The sequence below is a fragment of the Schistocerca piceifrons genome, chromosome 5 (genome assembly GCF_021461385.2).
Source record: "Schistocerca piceifrons isolate TAMUIC-IGC-003096 chromosome 5, iqSchPice1.1, whole genome shotgun sequence".
NCBI classification, from domain to species: Eukaryota; Metazoa; Arthropoda; class Insecta; order Orthoptera; family Acrididae; genus Schistocerca; species Schistocerca piceifrons.
Window position 1 is genome coordinate 118,201,870 of NC_060142.1, and position 20,467 is coordinate 118,222,336.

General features: G+C 44.6%; 1 protein-coding gene across 1 annotated transcript in view; it reads left to right on the plus strand.

The window, feature by feature from the left end:
• Nucleotides 1-20,467, plus strand: part of LOC124798783 (sodium/hydrogen exchanger 9B2-like) — a 139,994-nt gene that overhangs the window by 49,946 nt on the left and 69,581 nt on the right. The window contains exons 4-5 of the mRNA XM_047262313.1: nucleotides 1,854-2,065; nucleotides 9,050-9,224. Of these exons, the coding sequence (XP_047118269.1) occupies nucleotides 1,854-2,065; nucleotides 9,050-9,224 (387 nt within the window). The remainder of the gene's footprint in view (nucleotides 1-1,853; nucleotides 2,066-9,049; nucleotides 9,225-20,467) is intronic.

Genomic DNA, 20,467 nt, shown 5'->3' on the forward strand with positions numbered 1-20,467 from the left:
AACAGTGGTTCGCGAGAAGAACGTCGTCTTCCTATTTGAGTTCAGAAACATCTCCATAATACTCACATGTTGATCGAACATGCCGGTAACAAATGCAGTAGTAAGCATCTGAACTGTTTTGATGTCTTCCTCTAATCTGGTCTGGTGGGGATCCTAAACATTCTGGCAGAACTCAGGAATGAGTCGCACAAGTGTTCCATAAGCGCTCTTCATTATAGGTGAGCAACGGTTTCCTGAAGTCCCCCAATAAACCGAAGTCGAGCATTCGCCTTCCCTTCTATCGTCCTTACGTCCTCGTTCCATTTCACGACGCTTTGCGACGTTACGTATACATATTTAACGTGCCAATCAGGACATCACTAATACTGTATTCGAGCATTATAAGATTGTTTTTCCTACCCATCTGCATTATCTTACATTTTTCTACGTTTAGAGCAAGGTGACATTCACCACACCAAATACAAGTGCTAAGTTCTACAGTCACTCAACGACGATACTTTCCCGTATACTACAGCGTCGACAGGAAAGTCGCAGACTGCTCCTCGCCCTGTCCATCAGAGCATTTATATGCATGAAGAACAACTTTGGTTCTATCGTGCTTCCTGGGGTACTGCAAACAGTACCCTTGTTTCTGAGGAGCACTTGTCACTAAGGACAACGTACTGGGTTCTGTTACTTAAAAAAGTCTTCGAGCCACTCATATATCTGGGGACGTAATTCGTATTCTCGGACCCTTGTTAACATTCTGCATTGGGCATCGTGCCAAATACTTCCCGAAAACTAGGTATATGGAATCTACCTTTTGCCCTGCATCCAAATATGAGTTCTTAGCAAAGTGTGATAATGTGAATGTCAGAAATTGATCGACAGTCTTTAGATCTGAACGTTGAAAATGTAGGATAGTTGGTATAGTCCAGCTACTGTTGGAACCTGTACTGAGGAAAATGCCTGTAAAACAAAAGAAGTGACTACAGCTGATAAAATCTCGTAGCTATTTACAACAATCCAGCCAAATTCAAGTACCTGGTCCTAGGTAAGACCCTTGCACTCAAGTTACAGTATAATGAACAGCTACAACAATGACTATTCGACTGTAGTGAGAAGACTGATAGGTTATATTATGTAAATTAGAGGGGAGGTCTGAGTCACATTTTCACCTAGCTCCACATATCTGGTCCCGTCAATTCCTCCATCTTCACTAATTTTAGATTTGAGGGAGTGTGCCGAGTTATCCATACATTTGCGAGAAACACTTTGTCCAGATGGTTCAGTGGTCCATGCAGCTGCCTAGTAAGAAGGCTATCCTGGTTTCGAATCCTGGTCAGACACACATTTTCACCCATCGCCACTGATTCTGCATTACGTGTCGATGCAGCAGGTATCATTAGTTGCTTCACTTTCCTTTACTTTCTCTCCTCTCTCCCTTCAATTAATGTAATACGTATCACAGCTTTGGATCCCACGTTAAGAACGGACACCACACATTCATATATCTGATAAGTTATAATTTGTTGTTCCATCTTTTCTGAAATTATTTTTAGCAAAGAACAAAAATATATATTTTATTATTTGACTAAAGTGCACTGAGAAACTTAAATTTTATTGTTAGGTGAGGATAGGCACTTACACATGAGAATGCAGGAGATTTCCCAGTAGGTGGCGGATCTAAATCAATAATTTTATTTAGCTTTTATTATATAATTCGAGATTGCATTTTCAGCTAATTCACTCCACTGAAGCTGCTCCAAACTCCTGTTAACGTCACTGTGACTGAGTAATCTAGTATCGCACATAACGATGAGTGACTGGCAGTGAGCAGAGCTAGCATGGCGGCTGACTGGACGCTTCCACAGGTGGCGGTGGTTCCCCCTACATGCGGCCACTCCACCTGCCCAGTCGCAGTCCTGCCACAACACGCCAGCGCGGACCCCGCCGCAGTGCTGCCAACAAGCCTGGGCCGGGCGTCCCTCGTACCGCCAGGTGGCCCGCTTCTTCGCGCTCTTCGTGCTGACGGTGCTTGCATGGGCCATCGCCTACAGCATCGCCGGACCACAGGCGGCTCCAGGTGACTAGCGACCACCCACAATGCCCATTGCCTCAAGTTATTTGTTGATATCTAGAGGTGATGTTTTACATGGCGAAGGGAGTATAATCTACACTACTGGCCATTAAAATTGCTTCACCACGAAGATGACGTGCTACAGACGCGAAATTTAAATTGACAGGAAGAAGATGCTGTGATATGCAAATGATTAGCTTTTCAGAGCATTCACACAAGGTGGGCGCCGGTGGCGACACCTTCAACGTGCTGGCATGAGGAAAGTTTCCAACCGATTTCTCATACACAAACAGCAGTTGACCGCCGTTGCCTGGTGATACGTTGTTGTGATGCCTCGCATAAGGAGGAGAATTGCGTACCATCACGTTTCCGACTTTGATAAAGGTCGGATTGTAGCCTATCGCCACTGCGGTTTATCGTATCGCGACATTGCTGATCGAGTTGGTAGAGATCCAATGACTGTTAGCAGAATATGGAATAGGTGGGTTCAGGAGGGTAATACGTAACACCGTGCTGGATCCCAATGGCCTCGTATCACTAGCAGTTGAGATGACAGGCATCTTATCTGCATGGCTGTAACGGATCGTGCAGCCAAATCTCGATCCCTGAGTTAACAGGTGGGGACGTTTGCAAGACAACAACCCTCTGCGCGAACAGTTCGACGACGTTTGCAGCAGCATGGACCATTAGCTCGGAGACCATGACTGCGGTTACCCTTGACGCTGCATCACAGACAGGAGCGCCTGCGATGGTGTAGTCAACGACGAACCTGGGTGCCCGAATGGCAAAACGTCATTTTTTCGGATGAATCCAGATTCTGTTTACAGTATCATGATGGTCGCATCCGTGGTTGGCGACATCACGGTGAACGCATATTGGAAGCCTGTATTCGTCATCGCCATACTGGCGTATCACCCAGCGTGATGGTAGGGTGTGCCATTGGTTACACGTCTCGGTCACCACTTTGAACAGTGGACGTTACATTTCAGGTGTGTTACGACCCGTGGCTCTACCCTTCATTCGATCCCTACGAAACCCTACATTTCAGCAGGACAATGCACGACTGAATGTTGCAGGTCCTGTACGGGCCTTTCTGGATACAGAAAATGTTCGACTGCTGCCCTGGCCAGCGCATTCTCCAGATCTCTCACCAACTGAAAACGTCTGGTCAATGGTGGCGGAGCAACTGGCTCGTCACTATACGCCAGTCACTACTCTTGATGAACTGTGGTATCGCGTTGAAGCTGCATCGGCAACTGTACCTGTCACGCCATCCGAGCTCTGTTTGACTCAATGCCCAGGCATATCAAGGCCGTTATTACGGCCAGAGGTGGTTATTGTGGGTACTGATTTCTCAGGATCTATGCACCCAAATTGCGTGAATATGTAATCACAAGTCAGTTCTAGTATGACATCTTTCTCCAATGAATACCCGTTCATCATCTGCATTTCTTCTTGGTGTAGCAATTTTGATGGGCAGTAGTGTACTTTTCATTCCTTTCATTGTATCACCTGTCGTTCATTTCTTCTTGGTGTAGCAATTTTGATGGGCAGTAGCGTACTTTTCATTCCTTTCATTGTATCACCTGTCATTACAGCATGCGTACGAGGTGTGATAAAAAGTAATGTGTATATTTTAATTTTGCGAGCCTTACGCATCTTATTTTCAATTATTTTTATCTTATTGGTACGCAAGTTCCTGATATATGTTTTTATCTTCAACCGTTTTATTTAGTTTATTGTTGACAGTCGAAAAGGTTATACTTGTTTTCGAGTGATCGACGAATGTTTACGTTCGAAAAAGATGGATCAAAGAATCTCCGTTAAATTTTGACTTAAAACTGGAATAAAGTGCAGCACCGCATTCAAAATGTCGAATGTGGCTTTTCAAGAATCTACTACGACTAACACAAGAGTTTACGAGCGGTATGAACGTTTGAAAGAGGGTCGAGAAGACGTTGAAGACGACGACCGTCCGGAACGCACTAGCACGTCAATTACTGACGACAGTGTGGAAGAAGTAAAGAAAATGTTCTGGAAAACCGCTGAATCACCAAGCAATCTTTCTCGGATGTTTTGGGCATGAAATGTGTAGCGACAAACCTTGTTCCGAAATTGTTGAATTTCGAACAAAACCGACGTTGCCTAGACGTCGCTAAGGTATTGCTGAGTAAAGTCGACAACGATCCAGAACTAGTAAAGAAGGTTATAATGGGTGATGGAACACGGGTATACTGTTATGACGTCTAAACTAAGGCCCAATCGTCCCAAAGGAAACTACCTGAAGAGCCAAGACAGAAAAAAAATTCGAGAAGTACGATCACATGTGAAGATTCTCGTCACTGTTTTCTTTGATTGCAGTGGGATAGAGCCTTATGATCGTACGATCAATGAGGAATGCTTCTGGAAGTTATAGGCGGTTTGCGTGAAGCAATCCGAAAAGAACGACCAAAATTGAGGAAACGGCATCCCGATAATGCTCCCGCTCACACCTCAATCCTTGTTCGTGATTTTTTCACAAAAAAACAAAACCGTTATGTTACCCCGGCCACCATATTCCCCGGATATGGCCCCCTGCTACTTCCTTCCACTCTCGAGGCTTAAGAGAAATAAGAGAGGACGTCGTATTTCCACCATTGACGAAATAAAAACAGAATCGCTGAAGGAGCTGAACACCATAACGAAAAGAGAGTTCCAGAAGTGCTTCCAAGATTGCAAAAATCGCCGGCACAAGAGTGTTACATCTGAGAGGATTAACTCTGAAGGCGACAAATTTAACGTTTATGAATAAATAAAGATTCGTTAAGAAAAACAAAATTTCCTGAATGAGATTTTCACTCTGCAGCGGAGTGTGCGCTGATATGAAACTTCCTGGCAGATCACGCCTGGTATATTAATGCTTGGGAGTTTCCTGCTCACTAAACGGTGTGGCAAATACACTGATGCCTCTAAACACTATGCCCATAACATGTTGTGAGACTGACTGCCAGCTAGTGACGTTGCAGGCATGTGATGCAGTAGGGTAAGCGTATACGTGAGGCAGAGCGCCACAGACGGTCATTCCAGGGCCGGCCGCGGTGGCTGAGCGGTTCTAGGCGCTTCAGTCCGGAACTGCGCTGCTGCTACGGTCGCAGTTTCGAATCCTGCCTCGGGCATGGATGTGTGTGATGTCCTTAGGTTAGTTAGGTTTAAGTAGTTCTAAGTTCTAGGGTACTGATGACCTCAGATGTTACGTCCCATAGTGCTTAGAGTCATTTGAACCATTTGAAGTCATTCCAGCGAAGATAAATGCTGCAGTTGGGGAGATTCACCGATTTCCACAAAGGATAGATTGTTATAGCTCTGTGCCTGGGAATGAGCTTACCAACAACCATGGAACCGATCAGCTGTTCAAATCGTACTATTATGAGCAACTGTGGAAAAAGGTTGAAGGAAGATGAAATAACAAGTAGGCAACAGGTTGATGGACGCTCGCGCCTCCTCACACAACGTGGAGAACACAGTCTTGCCCAGTCTGTAAAACAATGTAGTCTGCGATCTGTGGTAGATCTGACGACAGAGTGCAATGCAAGTGCAGGCAGAAGACTTTCAGAGCACAGCATTCAGTGCACATTGTTGAGCATGGGGCGCGCAGTCATGTTCACGAGTTGAACCTACGACATCATCTAATGCGATTGGAGTGAACACGAGGTTATCAAAATTGGACCCTGAATCAGAGGAAATATGTCGCCTCAACAGATCAGTCAGGTTTCTTGGTACACCAGATCAGCGATCGTGTCCGTATGCAGCGCCATCTGGGTGAAAAGCTACTTGAAAATAAATAAATAAATAAATATATGAAATCATGCTGACGGAGGCAATATTATGCTGTGAGGGACATTCAGCTGAGCTTCCATGGGACTCGTACTAGTAAACGAAGGCACCACGACAGCTACGGAGCATGTGAACATTGTCTGGGTGCAGAATTTCCCGGTAAATGATATCGATTAAAAGCACTCGGTTTCCCAACTGGGTGGCGGTGTTAAAATAGCGCGAAGTTTCGAAAGCTGTCATACTCACAGTCTTCAGGCGAAATGATGATTATTACACTTTTCAAAACGTCGTAATGTTTTGACACTACCAGCCATCTGGAAAACTGAGAGCTTTTCATCACTATGTAAACATTATTACGCACCACCTGCATCCCTTCATGCTTGATGTCGACTCCAACAGCAATGGCATCTTCCAACAGGATAACTGTCCGTGTCACAAGGCCATGTACATGACAGTGAAGCCATGTTGATGCCTTCGCCACAAAATTCGCTGTAACAGATGGAACACACCTAAGACCCATCCAGAGGCGAGCCCTATACTCACATATCAATGGCTCGTACTTTGCTGGAACTGCATGCCATATCCGTAAACATCTGGAAAATCTTGACTTGTACAATCCATGTCACTGCTGTACTGTATTCCATTGGAGTAACGACAGCTATTCAGCAGATGGTCACAATGGTTTCTGTCATCCCGTACATATCATTGTACACTCGAACATGCTAACTTCTTTGAATCGTAGGTCGCGCTAGTAATTTTGGCCGGCGGCTTTCCACTTGTGTCTGAATGGGTCTTTTCGTTTACTCCGGCCTAATTGAGCTCGCAAAGCCTGACATGCTAAGCGACAACGTGTTGTGGAGTTGTAAGTACTGTACACGGAGCTGCTTAACATTCTTCATTTTGTTGTTTCCAATTGGTCACAACAGGCACAAATCCCTATTAAGTTGAATTTCACTTTAAAATTTTTTTGAATCGAAAGATGATGCATTGCATACACTAAGGTGACAAAATTCATGGGACAGCGATATGCACATGTACAGATGGCGATAGTATAGCGTACACAAGGTATAAAAGGGCAGTACATTGGTGGAGCTGTCATTTGTACTCAGGTGAGTCATGTTAAAAGTTTTCAGTCGTGATTATGTCCGCACGACGGGAATTAACAGACATTGCCCGCAGAAAGGTCGCTGGAGCTAGACGCGCTGGACATACCATTTCGAAAATGTTTAGTGTTCCGAGATCCACAGTATTAAGAACGTGCCGAGAATATCAGATAGGAGGTATTACCTCTCACCACGGATAACGCAGTGGCCGTCGGCATTCACTTAAAGACCAAGTGCAGCGCTGTTTGCCTAGAGCTGTCAGTGCTAACAGACAAGCAGCACTGCACCAAACAACCGCAGAAAGCGGTGTGGGGCGTATGACGAACGTATCAGTTAGGACAATGCGGCGAAATTTGGCGTTAATGGGCTCTGGCAGCATATGACGGACGCGAGTGCCTTTTGTTGAGAGCACGACATCGTCGGCAATACCTCTTCTGGGCTCGTGACCATGTCAGTTGGATTCTAGACGACTGGAAAACCATGGCCTGGTCAGATGAATCCCGATAACAGTTGGTAAGAGCTAATGGGACGGTTCGAGTGTGGCGCAGTCTCCACAAAGTCACTGACCCAAGTTGTCAACAATGCACTGTGCAAGCTGGTGGTGGCTCCAAAATGGTGCAGGCTGTGTTTGCATGGAATGGGCTGGATCCTCTGATGCAACGGAATCCATCATAGACTGTAAATGGTTATGTTCGGCTGCTTGGAGACCTTTGCTGCCATTTATTGACTTCACAACCAACAATGGAATTTTTATGGATGCCAATGCGCCATGTCACTGAGCAACAGTTACTCGCGGTTGGTTTGAAGAATGTTCTGGACAATTCAAGCGAATGATCTGACCACTCATAACGCCCGACATGAACCCACGGAACATTTTTGGGACATAATCGAGAGGTCAGTTCGTGCACAAAATCCTGCACCGGAAACACTTCGGCAATTATGGACAGCTATAGAGGCAGAGATGTGGTGCTATAGACGAATGTTGAAAATTAGGTGGACTGATAAGGTAAGGAATGAGGACGTTCTACGCAGAATCGGAGAGGAAAGGAATGTGCGGAAAACACTGATAAGGAGAAGGGACAGGATGATAGGACATCTGCTAAGACATGAGGGAATGACTTCCATGGTACTAGAGGGAGCTGTAGAGGGCAAAAACTGTAGAGGAAGACAGAGATTGGAATGCGTCAAGCAAATAATTGAGGACGTAGGTTGCAAGTGCTACTCTGAGATGAAGAGGTTAGCACAGGAAAGGAATTCGTGGCGGGCCGCATCAAACCTGTCAAAAAAAAAAAAAAAAAAAAAAAAAAAGGAGGCAGCATTGCTCAGTATTTCTTCAGGCAATTCCCAACGAGCTGCTGAGTCCATGCTACATCGAGTTGCTGCACTACACCGGGCAAAAGGAGACCCAACACGATATTATGAGGTATCCCGCCACTTTTGTCACTTCAGTGTATACGATAATTTGTAAATCTAATAGAGCCACATAGGACAAGAGAGGTGGAAATCCATATGCATAGACGCTTTCACATCCTTGCCATCAATAGGACGTTAAACCTTATTTTTTCATCCTTCCTTTGTTCTGATATTGTGTTTTTGAATAATTGGTGAAAAAAGTAACTGGAATCAGTCAGAACTCTCATACAGGTTGACTTTTGATGTCTATGAAAAATCAAACGACATACAAATAACGCTGAAAACATTCAAAAATGATGCTTAATTTTTCATGGGAACCAAAATCTGCAGAGGTATCGCTGCTTTTCTGTACATCACAAACGACAAATTAGAAAACCTTAATAGTAGCTGATATGTATAATGATCACAGTCCAAAGATTTAAAAGAGATGGTTAGTGTAAACGAAACTCGTTAGTTGAGATGTCCACGAAAAAATTCAGTTGCGAACCAAACGAAAAGGGTTATAATGCGTTTCTTTGCTTCACACAGTTCAGTCGTTTGCAGAGGACAGGCGTCGATGTCTGGTGGTTACATACCTGCTCGGACACCAGCTGAGTGCCACTGACCCTGCCTGCTGTCTTGCAGCTCGCGTCGCCACCGAGTGAGTCGTGTCTCTGTTTAGGCGGACAACTGTTCGGGCTGGCGGTGCTGGTCCTGGGCGCTCACCTTGGCGGACAGTTGGCAGCCCTGCTGAGGTTGCCCAGTCTGCTCGGGATGATGCTCGTGGGCATGGCTCTGCAGAACCTTCACCTGATCGACCTGGGTGGATCTTACACATACGTCTGCGCCGTGCTCAGGTGAGCATATTCTCCTAGTAATGATAACCCACAGTTATCAGTTTACTAAAATAAGCAGGATAGTACACATTTATTAATAACTTATTAGTTGACCAAAGATTAAGCTCTATGGTGAACAATAGTTTGGGAAAATGAAGCCACCATTTCAGATGGCGCTTGATAATTAGCAACTATGAAACCTGCTATTGATTCTCTATTGAGTACCATACTGTATGTGCATTTGAATTTGGTTCTTGGCATGTTATGTTCTATAAGGCACTAGACAACTCGATGGTTACTATTAATCTCTGTTATACGACGTACTCCCAGCTATGAGATGTATTGTGGCTTAGAGTACATGTAACAGTTTGTTAGCGGTGTAAGTGCAGATGTTTCTGTTGATGACTGAGGACAGTATACCAAACAACATTACGTCAGTGTTTACTTCATTTGCAGACAAATAGCTACTGCTGTTGAGAGTAATATGCTTTTAGGTTGGTTAGTACCTCCAAGTATGAGTCGCACAAACAAGCCATTAATGATTATTTTTCCTGGGCCTTAGGTCAGGTATTGAACTCTGGACCCAGTTATGGTTGTGCAGAAAAGTCAGGTAGTAAATTATGTGACATGTTTGAGGGGAGACTGTTACACGCAGAGAAAAAAAAATGAGACCCTGATAAAAATGTCGGGTAGACCGTTCGCCGGGTGCAAGTCTTTCGATTTGACGCCACTTTGGCGACTTGCGCGTCTATGGGGATGAAATGATGATGATCAGGACAACACAGCACCCAGTCCCTGAGCGGACAAAATCTCCGACCCAGCCAGGGATCGAACCCGGGCCCTTACGATTGACATTCTGTCGCGCTGACCACTTTTTTTCTTTTTTACATGTAAGTAACAACGAATTTTGCAGAAAAATCTTAACTTAAACGAATAACAATGTCTCAGAACGTGTTGCATATATGAAGAGGAAAAAATTTTTTTGGCACCCATCCGTACATTTCGTATCGCGTTCCCGCTCAGCTACCGGGGGCGGAAGAGACCCTGATGTGGGTACGTAATTATTAAGGTATCGATTACCACAATATTTGTAACTATACTCCTAACACCTTATATAGACAAGATGAACATTAATAAAACCGACAACAGAAGGGACGGATTTCTGACTGGAAACGAAGGAAAAAAAGTCCTATGAACACATGTCAGGAAATGTGTTGTTGACATGGTAAATGGCGCTGACGAATGAAAGTTCCTGCTATGTGTTCTTTGTGTGTTGCATGCTGTATGATGCAGCGTACTGTTAGCAACAGAATAGTCTGCTATTCATGTAGGGAACAAGCCGAGATGGGGCTTGTGTACAACCAAGTTTGGAAATTGTCGAGAGGCAGCACGACTATATCAAAACAAGTACCCTCACAGACACCAATCACATCACGCAACATTTCAAGCCCTTTTTAGGCATCTGCGTGATCATGGGTCCTTCCAAACAGACGAACGTGCAGGGAAGCGGCGGACTGCGCATACAACAGTTTTGGAGGACCATGTTCTCCAGGATATTCAGATGAACCCTAGCACAAGCCGCAGGAAATGGCCCGCCAACATGGTGCAAGCCAAAGCACAACCGCTACCATCCCTATAGCCTCAGTGAGTGCAAGGATTGTCAGCTGTGGATTTCCATCTGTGAAAGGTATTTTGTCAATGGTTTTTGCACCAGTCCATCACAATTATGGGATTTCTGTTATCAGTGCTCTTTGCCACGAGTATTGGCATCGTCAGTCTGCATAATCGTCGTCTGTGGGCTGCGGACAACCATCGGGGAATGATTGAGGTGTCTAATCAGCATTAGTCCAGCATAAATGTGTGGGCAGGGGATCCTAGCGACCATATCTTGGACCAGTTATTATTCTAGACACGTCAATGGAGGAATGTACCTCTACTTCCTGCAGAATAATCTGCCTCAGCTGCTTGAGAATGTGATTTTGGTAATACAACAGATTATGCGGTTTCTGCATGACAGAGCACCAACCCACTTCCGCATTACAGTTCGCTGACGCCTCTACAAGAGCTTCCCTTGACGTTGGATAGGATTCGGAGGTCCTCTAGCATGGCCTGCTAAAGCACTGGACCTTTTTTTTTACCTCTGGGGGCATCTGAAAAACGTTGTTTATGCCTGATGTACAGACCCTTCAACATCGTGTTCACAACGCCTGTGACACTATATGGAGAGAGACTGGAATGTGGGAAAGAGTGCGGCAGTCCATGATGCGACGTGTGATCGCGTGCATTGCATCATGTGGAGGCCACTTCGAACATTTGCTGAGACGTGAATGAGATGCATCTCTATATTGTGTTCTGTGATGATTTGTTGTGATTGCACGCACACCATCCATAGGTCGAATCCCCAGATTGACATACAGATATGCAGTCAGGGTGCGTGGGATTACCACGAGATCGCTCCTGCTGTCACACGGAATCGAACCCCAGACCATAACTCCAGGTGTATGTCCAGTGTGTCTATCACGCAGAGTAGTATGTTGCAGGTCCTTCACTGGCCTCCTAATCAACACATGACCATCACTGGCACCGTGTTCCTATCCAGCTTTCATCAAAAACCACATTAGACCGCTACCATGACCTCCAATGAGCTCTCGCTTTACACCATGGAAGCCGCAAAGGACGGTCGTTTGTTGCCAGTGGAACGCACACTACAGGGAGTCTGTCTTGGAGCAGTCCTTGATGTACAGGATGGTCCATTGATCGTGACCGGGCTAAATATCTCACGAAATAATCGTCAAACGAAAAACCTATAAAGAACGAAACTTGTCTAGCTTGAAGGGGGAAACCAGATGGCGCTATGGTTGCCCCGCTAGATGGCGCTGCCGTAGGTCAAACGGATATCAACTGCGTTTTTTAAAATAGGAACCCTCATTTTTATTACATATTCGTGTAGTACGTAAAGAAATACACTCCTGGAAATTGAAATAAGAACACCGTGAATTCATTGTCCCAGGAAGGGGAAACTTTATTGACGCATTCCTGGGGTCAGATACATCACATGATCACACTGACAGAACCACAGGCACATAGACACAGGCAACAGAGCATGCACAATGTCGGCACTAGTACAGTGTATATCCACCTTTCGCAGCAATGCAGGCTCCTATTCTCCCATGGAGACGATCGTAGAGATGCTGGATGTAGTCCTGTGGAACGGCTTGCCATGCCATTTCCACCTGGCGCCTCAGTTGGACCAGCGTTCGTGCTGGACGTGCAGACCGCGTGAGACGACGCTTCATCCAGTCCCAAACATGCTCAATGGGGGACAGATCCGGAGATCTTGCTGGCCAGGGTAGTTGACTCACACCTTCTAGAGCACGTTGGGTGGCACGGGATACATGCGGACGTGCATTGTCCTGTTGGAACAGCAAGTTCCCTTGCCGGTCTAAGAATGGTAGAGCGATGGGTTCGATGACGGTTTGGATGTACCGTGCACTATTCAGTGTCCCCTCGACGATCACCAGTGGTGTACGGCCAGTGTAGGAGATCGCTCCCCACACCATGATGCCGGGTGTTGGCCCTGTGTGCCTCGGTCGTATGCAGTCCTGATTGTGGCGCTCACCTGCACGGCGCCAAACACGCATACGACCATCATTGGCACCAAGGCAGAAGCGACTCTCATCGCTGAAGACGACACGTCTCCATTCGTCCCTCCATTCACGCCTGTCGCGACACCACTGGAGGCGGGCTGCACGATGTTGGGGCGTGAGCGGAAGACGGCCTAATGGTGTGCGGGACCGTAGCCCAGCTTCGTGGAGACGGTTGCGAATGGTCCTCGCCGATACCCCAGGAGCAACAGTGTCCCTAATTTGCTGGGAAGTGGCGGTGCGGTCCCCTACGGCACTGTGTAGGATCCTACGGTCTTGGCGTGCATCCGTGCGTCGCTGCGGTCCGGTCCCAGGTCGACGGGCACGTGCACCTTCCGCCGACCACTGGCGACAACATCGATGTACTGTGGAGACCTCACGCCCCACGTGTTGAGCAATTCGGCGGTACGTCCACCCGGCCTACCGCATGCCCACTATACGCCCTCGTTCAAAGTCCGTCAACTGCACATACGGTTCACGTCCACGCTGTCGCGGCATGCTACCAGTGTTAAAGACTGCGATGGAGCTCCGTATGCCACGGCAAACTGGCTGACACTGACGGCGGCGGTGCACAAATGCTGCGCAGCTAGCGCCATTCGACGGCCAACACCGCGGTTCCTGGTGTGTCCGCTGTGCCGTGCGTGTGATCATTGCATGTACAGCCCTCTCGCAGTGTCCGGAGCAAGTATGGTGGGTCTGACACACCGGTGTCAATGTGTTCTTTTTTCCATTTCCAGGAGTGTATGAATGTTTTAGTCGGACCACTTTTTTTGCTTTGTGATAGATGGCGCTGTAATAGTCACAAACATACGGTTCACAATTTTAGACCAACAGTTGGTAACAGGTAGGCGTTTTAAATTAAAAAACAGAACGTAAGTACATTTGAACATTTTATTTCGGTTGTCCCAATGTGATACATGTACCCTTGTGAACTTATCATTTCTGAGAACGCATGCTGTTACAGCGTGATTACCTGTAAATACCACATTAATGCAATAAATGCTCAAAATGATGTCCGTCAACCGCAATGCATTTGGCAATATGTGTAACGACATTCCTCTCAACAGCGAGTAGTTCGCTTTCCGTAATGTTGGCACATGCATTGACAATGCGCTGACTCATGTTGTCATGCGTTGTCGGTGGAACCACGATAGCAAATATCCTTCAACTTTCCCCACAGAAAGAAATCCGGGGACGTCAGGTCTGGTGAACGTGCGGGCCATGGTATGGTGCTTCGACGACCAATCTAACTGTCATGAAATATGCTATTCAGTACCGCTTCATCCGCACGCGAGCTATGTGCCGGACATCCATCATGTTGGAAGTACATCTCCATTCGGTTTACGTTACCGCTGTTGGTAAATGACGCTAAATAGAGCGCGTGCAAAAAATCTGTCATCGTCCCGTAATTTCTCTTGTGCCCAGTGGCAGAACTGTACACGACGTTGAAAGTCGTCGCCATGCAATTCCTGCTGCATAGAAATATGGCACGGGTGCAATCGATGTTGATGTAGCATTTTCAACACCGACGTTTGTGAGATTCCCGATTCTCGCGCAATTTGTCTGCTCCTGACGTACGGATTAGCCTCGACAGCAGCTAAAACACCTACTTGGGCATCATCATTTGTTGCAGGTCGTGGTTGACGTTTCACATGTGGCTGAACACTTCCTGTTTCCTTAAACAATGTAACTATCCGGCGAACGATCCTGACATTTGGATGATGTCGTCCAGGATACCGAGTAGCATACATAGCACACGCCCGTAGGGCATTTTGATCACAATAGCCATACATCAACACGATATCGACCTTTTTCGCAATTGGTAAACGGTCCATTTTAACACGGGGAATGTATCACGAAGCAAATACCGTCCACACTGGCGGAATGTTACGTGATACCACGCACTTGTACGTTTGTGACTATTACAGCGCCAAATATCACAAAGCGGAGAAAGAGGCCCAACTAAAACATTCATATCTCTTTACGTACTACACGAATATGTAATAAAAATGGGGGTTCCTATTTAAAAAAAAACGCAGTTGATATCCGTTCGACCTACGGCTGCGCCATCTAGCGGGCCAACCATAGCGCCACCTGGTTTCCCCCTTCAAGCTAGACGAGTTTCGTTCTTTGTAGTTTTGTCGTTTGATGCTTATTTCGTGAGATATTTGGCCCGGTCACTATCAATGGACCGCCCTGTGTATGATCTGCTACAGTTGTTTGAGTCACTGTGATGCCAACTTCTGCTCAGATAAAGTACGATGCGCCACAGCCCTAGGCAAAACACGATGGTAGAGCCATGTGGTCGTCCAGAGCCAGGTCTTATTCCGACCTTACATTCTCGTGACTACTACTTCAGCAATCATTTAGAGTGGCTACATTCTTGCCAAGTCTTTCTGTAGTACCACAGCTTCTCGTAACTCTAATACACGACCTGCTTCCAACTCAGAGAGCAGTTGATAACTGCGCCTTTGTCGCCTGAAAGGTATTCTCGACTGACATCAACTAAGCACCTCCAGCCGCAAAGGTAACTAACGCGCACGACCGTTACAGCGTGTATTTAAAGCAAAAGTGATTCGCATCCTCATAGTGGCGTTACTAGCGCCACTCTTACGCGACCAGCGCGAAATCATTTTTCAGAAGTATGGACATGCCTACCACCTTTCATTTATGTCGCCATCTCCTTGACGTTGCGATTTTTTTTATCGATGTAAAAGCTAGCAGTTTGAGTCTTTTTTGTGTATATAGCGAAATGTGTGGCAAGCTTCCTACCTTGAAGTTACAGACTGGAACGATCTTGTCGCAGTTATTGAGCACAAAGAAACCAAGATGATTCCAGAATGATATTTTCACTCTGCAGTGGAGTGTGCCCTGAAATGAAACTTCCTGGCAGATTAAAACTGTGCGCCGGACCGAGACTCGAACACGGGACCTTTGCCATTCGCGGTGAAGTGCTCTACCAACTGAGCTACCCAAGCACGACTCACGCCCCGTCCTCACAGCTTTACTTCTGCCAGTACCTCGTCTCCTACCTTCCAAAGGTCCCGAGTTCGAGTCTCGGTCCGGCACACAGTTTTAATCTGCCAGGAAGCTTCAAACCAAGATGAAACTATTGCATATGCTTGGTCATTAGGTAGCAAATCATCTGTCGCTCTACAAGAGGTGGCCACTAATGAGTTGTTTAGTTACAGTTTTCTGTTTCAGCTATGACTGTGAATAACATTTTTAATTTTTATCTGTATGAAAAGAACGTTTTTATCCTTTGATGGTTTTTTGTTTTCGTTTGTGGAAAAGCATCATACAGAAATGGCGTTGTTAAGGAAAATATAAATTAGAAATGTGTTTGTAGCTAAATTTAATGGAAGTTCACTCTCTCCTGAGATGTTTGAAAGAGATTGAGCAGCTGTTTCTTAGTAGGAATTAACTAGGCCACAGTTTTGTTACAGGAAAGGAAGATCATGTACACAAGCTGTAGAGAGCTCTTAGTAAGAGACTTTTATCAGCATTCGAAGATTATGCTCATTCACAAGTAAGAGTGAAGCCTTCAACTGTGTTGATCTCCGTGTTCTGGTTTCCAAGCTATAATACTATATAATTTGTGGCGAAAGTCTAGAACTAAAGAAATCATGCCTTAATAAAAGAAAGCAGGTGGTGGGGTCAGGGGGTCAGTAATGGAACACACTTGAGTTTCAACATGCAGTACTGCAGGGATCACAATTAGGACCTCTTCTATTCCTCGTACAAATAAGTGACTTACTGGATAATACAGATGTAAAGACTCATATGTTCGCAAATGATACTACTTAGCTGTCTGCAAACTATATATTTGAAGACCTTGTCAAAAGAATAAATTTGGTGGAAGAAAGTGTAGCATTCTGGTTCAATGCAAATAGTATCCTGTTAAACATAAATGATACGCATAATATGTGATTCAGTCAGTCAAACACTGCGAGAATAGAAAAACAAAATGTAAAATATTTAGGCATTACACTTGACAACAAACTAACATGTAACACCATGTAGAACAAGTAACATTTTGGTTGTCAAGAGTAATATACTGGTTGAAGAGACTGATGTCATGTGTCACCTTTGAACACATATGGTGAGTGTATTTTGCCTTTTTTCAATCTGTTTTAAAATACAGATGAATATTCTGGGGAAAGAGCAAAAATATAAATGAGATTCTTGTGATTCAGAAGAAAGCAATTAGAGAAACGGCAAGAGCAGATGCTAGAGCTCATTGCAAGCTTTTTCTCACTAAGTAAATGATTTTAATGCTTATTAATTCACATATGCTAGAAAGTGTTAATTACATACTCGCTGAACTACCTCATTTCAGTGTAACAAATCAAAGACTTGGTTATAATACAAGAGCCAGTACTCCTCTGCTCTTACCAAAAAAATAAGAGTAGCAAAAACAAACAATGGTCATACCTACATGGCAATCAAAAGATATAACAAATTGTGTAAATGTGCCACAGATATGCCAATCAAACCATATAAGGAAAAACGGCACAGTTTCTTACTAGCTAACCCATTTTGTACTCTAGAAGCATTTCAGAAATGCCAAATACAACAATGTAAATAATGGAAATATATACATTGTAATATTAATAAGTAGATTTACTGAGGAAGTCTATTGCATGTTGTTGTTGTTGTTGTTGTTGTGGTCGTCAGTCCAGAGACTGGTTTGATGCAGCTCTCCATGCTACTCTATGCTGTGCAAGCTTCTTCATCTCCCAGTACCCACTACAACCTACATCCTTCTGAATCTGTTTAGTGTATTCATCTCTTGGTCTCACTCTACGATTTTTACCCACTAGGCAGCCCTCCAATACTAAATTGGTGATCCCTTGCTGCCTCAGAACATGTCCTACCAACTTGTGCCACAAATTTCTTTTCTCCCCGATACTATTCAATACCTCCTCATTAGTTATGTGACCTACCCATCTAATCTTCAGCATTCTTCTGTAGCACCACATTTCGAAAGCTTCTATTCTCTTTTTGTGTAAAGTATTTATCGCTCCATGTTTCACTTCCATACATGGCTACTCTCCATACAAATACTTTCAGAAACGACTTTCTAACACTTAAACCTGTACTCAATATTAACAAATTTCTCTTCTTCAGAAACGCTTTCCTTGCCGTGCCAGTCTACATTTTATATCCCCTCTACTTCGACCATCATCAGTTATTTTGCTCCCCAAATAGCAAAACTCCTTTACTACTTTAAGTATCTCATTTCCTAATCTAATTCCCTCAGCATCACCTGACTTAATTCGACTACATTCCATTATCCTCATTTTGCTTTTGTTGATTTTCATCTTATATTCTCCTTTCAAGACTCTGTCCATTCCGTTCAGCTGCTCTTTCAAGTCCTTTGCTGTCTCTGACAGAATTACAATGTCATCGGCAAACTTCAAAGTTATTATTTCTTCTCCATGGATTTCAATACCTACTCAAATTTTACTTTTGTTTCCTTTACTGCTTGCTCAATATACAGATTGGATAACATCGGGGAGAGGCTACAACCCTGTCTCACTCCCTTCCCAACCGCTGCTTCCCTTTCATGCCCCTCGACTCTTATAACTGCAATCTGGTTTCTGTATATATTGTATATAGCCTTTCACTGCCTGTATTTTACCCCTGCCATCTTCAGAATTTGAAAGAGAATATTCCAGTCAACATTGTCAAAAGTTTTCTCTAAGTCTACAAATGCTAGAAACGTGGGTTTGCCTTTCCTTAATCTATCTTCTAAGATAAGTCGTAGGGTCAGTATTGCCTCACGTGTTATAACATTTCTACGGAATCCAAACTGATCTTCCCCGAGGTCGGCTTCTACCAGTTTTTCCATTCGTCTGTAAATAATTCGCGTCAGTATTTTGCAGCTGTGACTTATTAAACGGATAGTTCGGTAATTTTCACATCTGTCAACTCCTGCTTTCTTTTGGATTGGAATTACTATATTCTTCTTGAAGTTTGAGGGAATTTCGCCTGTCTCATACATCTTGCTCACCAGATGGTAGACTTTTGGTAGGCCTGGCTCTCCCAAGGCTATCAGTAGTTCTAATGGAATGTTGTCTGCTCCTGGGGCCTTGTTTCGGCTTAGGTCTTTCAGTGCTCTGTCAAACTCTTCACGCAGTATCATATCTCCCATTTCATCTTCGTCTACCTCCTCTTCCATTTCCATAATATTGTCCTCAAGAACATCGCCCCTGTATAGACCCTCTATATACTCCTTCCACCTTTCTGCTTTCCCTTCTTTGCTTAGAACTGGGTTTCCAACTGAGCTCTTGATATTTATACAAGTGGTTCTCTTCTCTCCAAAGGTCTCTTTAATTTTCCTGTAGGCAGTATCTATCTTACCCCTAGTGAGACAAGCCTCTACATCCTTACATTTGTCCTCTAATCATCCCTGCTTAGACATATTGCACTTCCTGCCGATCTCATTTTTGAGACGTTTGTATTCCTTTTCGCCTGCTTCATTTACTGCATTTTTATATTTTCTCCTTTCGTGAATTAAATTCAATAGATTTTCTGTTACCCAAGGATTTCTACCAGCCCTCGTCTTTTTACCTACTTGCTCCTCTGGTGCCTTCACTATTTCATCTCCCAAAGCTACCCATTCTTCTTCTACTGTATTTCTTTCCCCCTTTCTTGTCAATCGTTCCCTAATGCTCTCCCTGAAACTCTCTACGGCCTCTGGTTCTGTCAGTTTATCCAGGTCCCATCTCCTTAAATTCCCACCTTTTTGCAGTTTCTTCAGTTTTAATCTACAGTTCATAACCAATAGATCGTTGTCAGAGTCAACATCGGCCCCTGGAAACGTCTTACAATTTAAAACCTGGTTCTTAAATCTCTGTCTTGTCCTATTGCGTGTACAAATGCTGAATGACTAATAAAAAACCTGAATCTGTATTTGTTGTGACCCATCTTAACTCATCTTCGAAAGTTTTTATAAGAGGAGAATAGTGCGGCTTTAAGTATTATGAATTTTGACTTAGGCAAAAAAAAATTAGATGAAATAGAAAGCATTTCAGAGATCTTACACAGCTATTGGGGACAACATCCAGCACACATTCAATGGTCAGTTGAGTTCTTACTAAGCACCGATATGGATTAATTCATTTGAGAGTTGTTCAAAGCCTTTTTCTCAATCGGATAGTAGAGGCATCTAAACACGATCCCCTGTAACCCACGTGTGCCGTGTCCAGCGGCACGGTTAATTTCCCTGCCGTTAGAGAGACATTTTCTGTGGGGTGTCACACAGTGAACGCGAAAGGGTGGATGACGCCTCATTGCTGTGAGCGTCGCCATAGCCGAAGTGATCACGAGGCTGTTCGGTGGAGTCATTTGCTGCACAGAGACGAACAAGTCAGTTCTGAGGCCCTATTCTGTATCGTTCATACCGATCGGTGTAGTAGGCTAGTCTCGGTAGTGACGTCATTTTCGGTTGTTTATCGAAATATCCTATTCAGTAAGCTTCTGAGACCGGTCCTCCCACCGTTTTACGACTATTCTACCAAGATGTTTTGGATTTCGGTGTGGCCCTGTCGATTGGTGAGCTGTGTTTTATGTACACCTGTAATTTGTTATTTTAAATATATTTAGCGGTTTTAG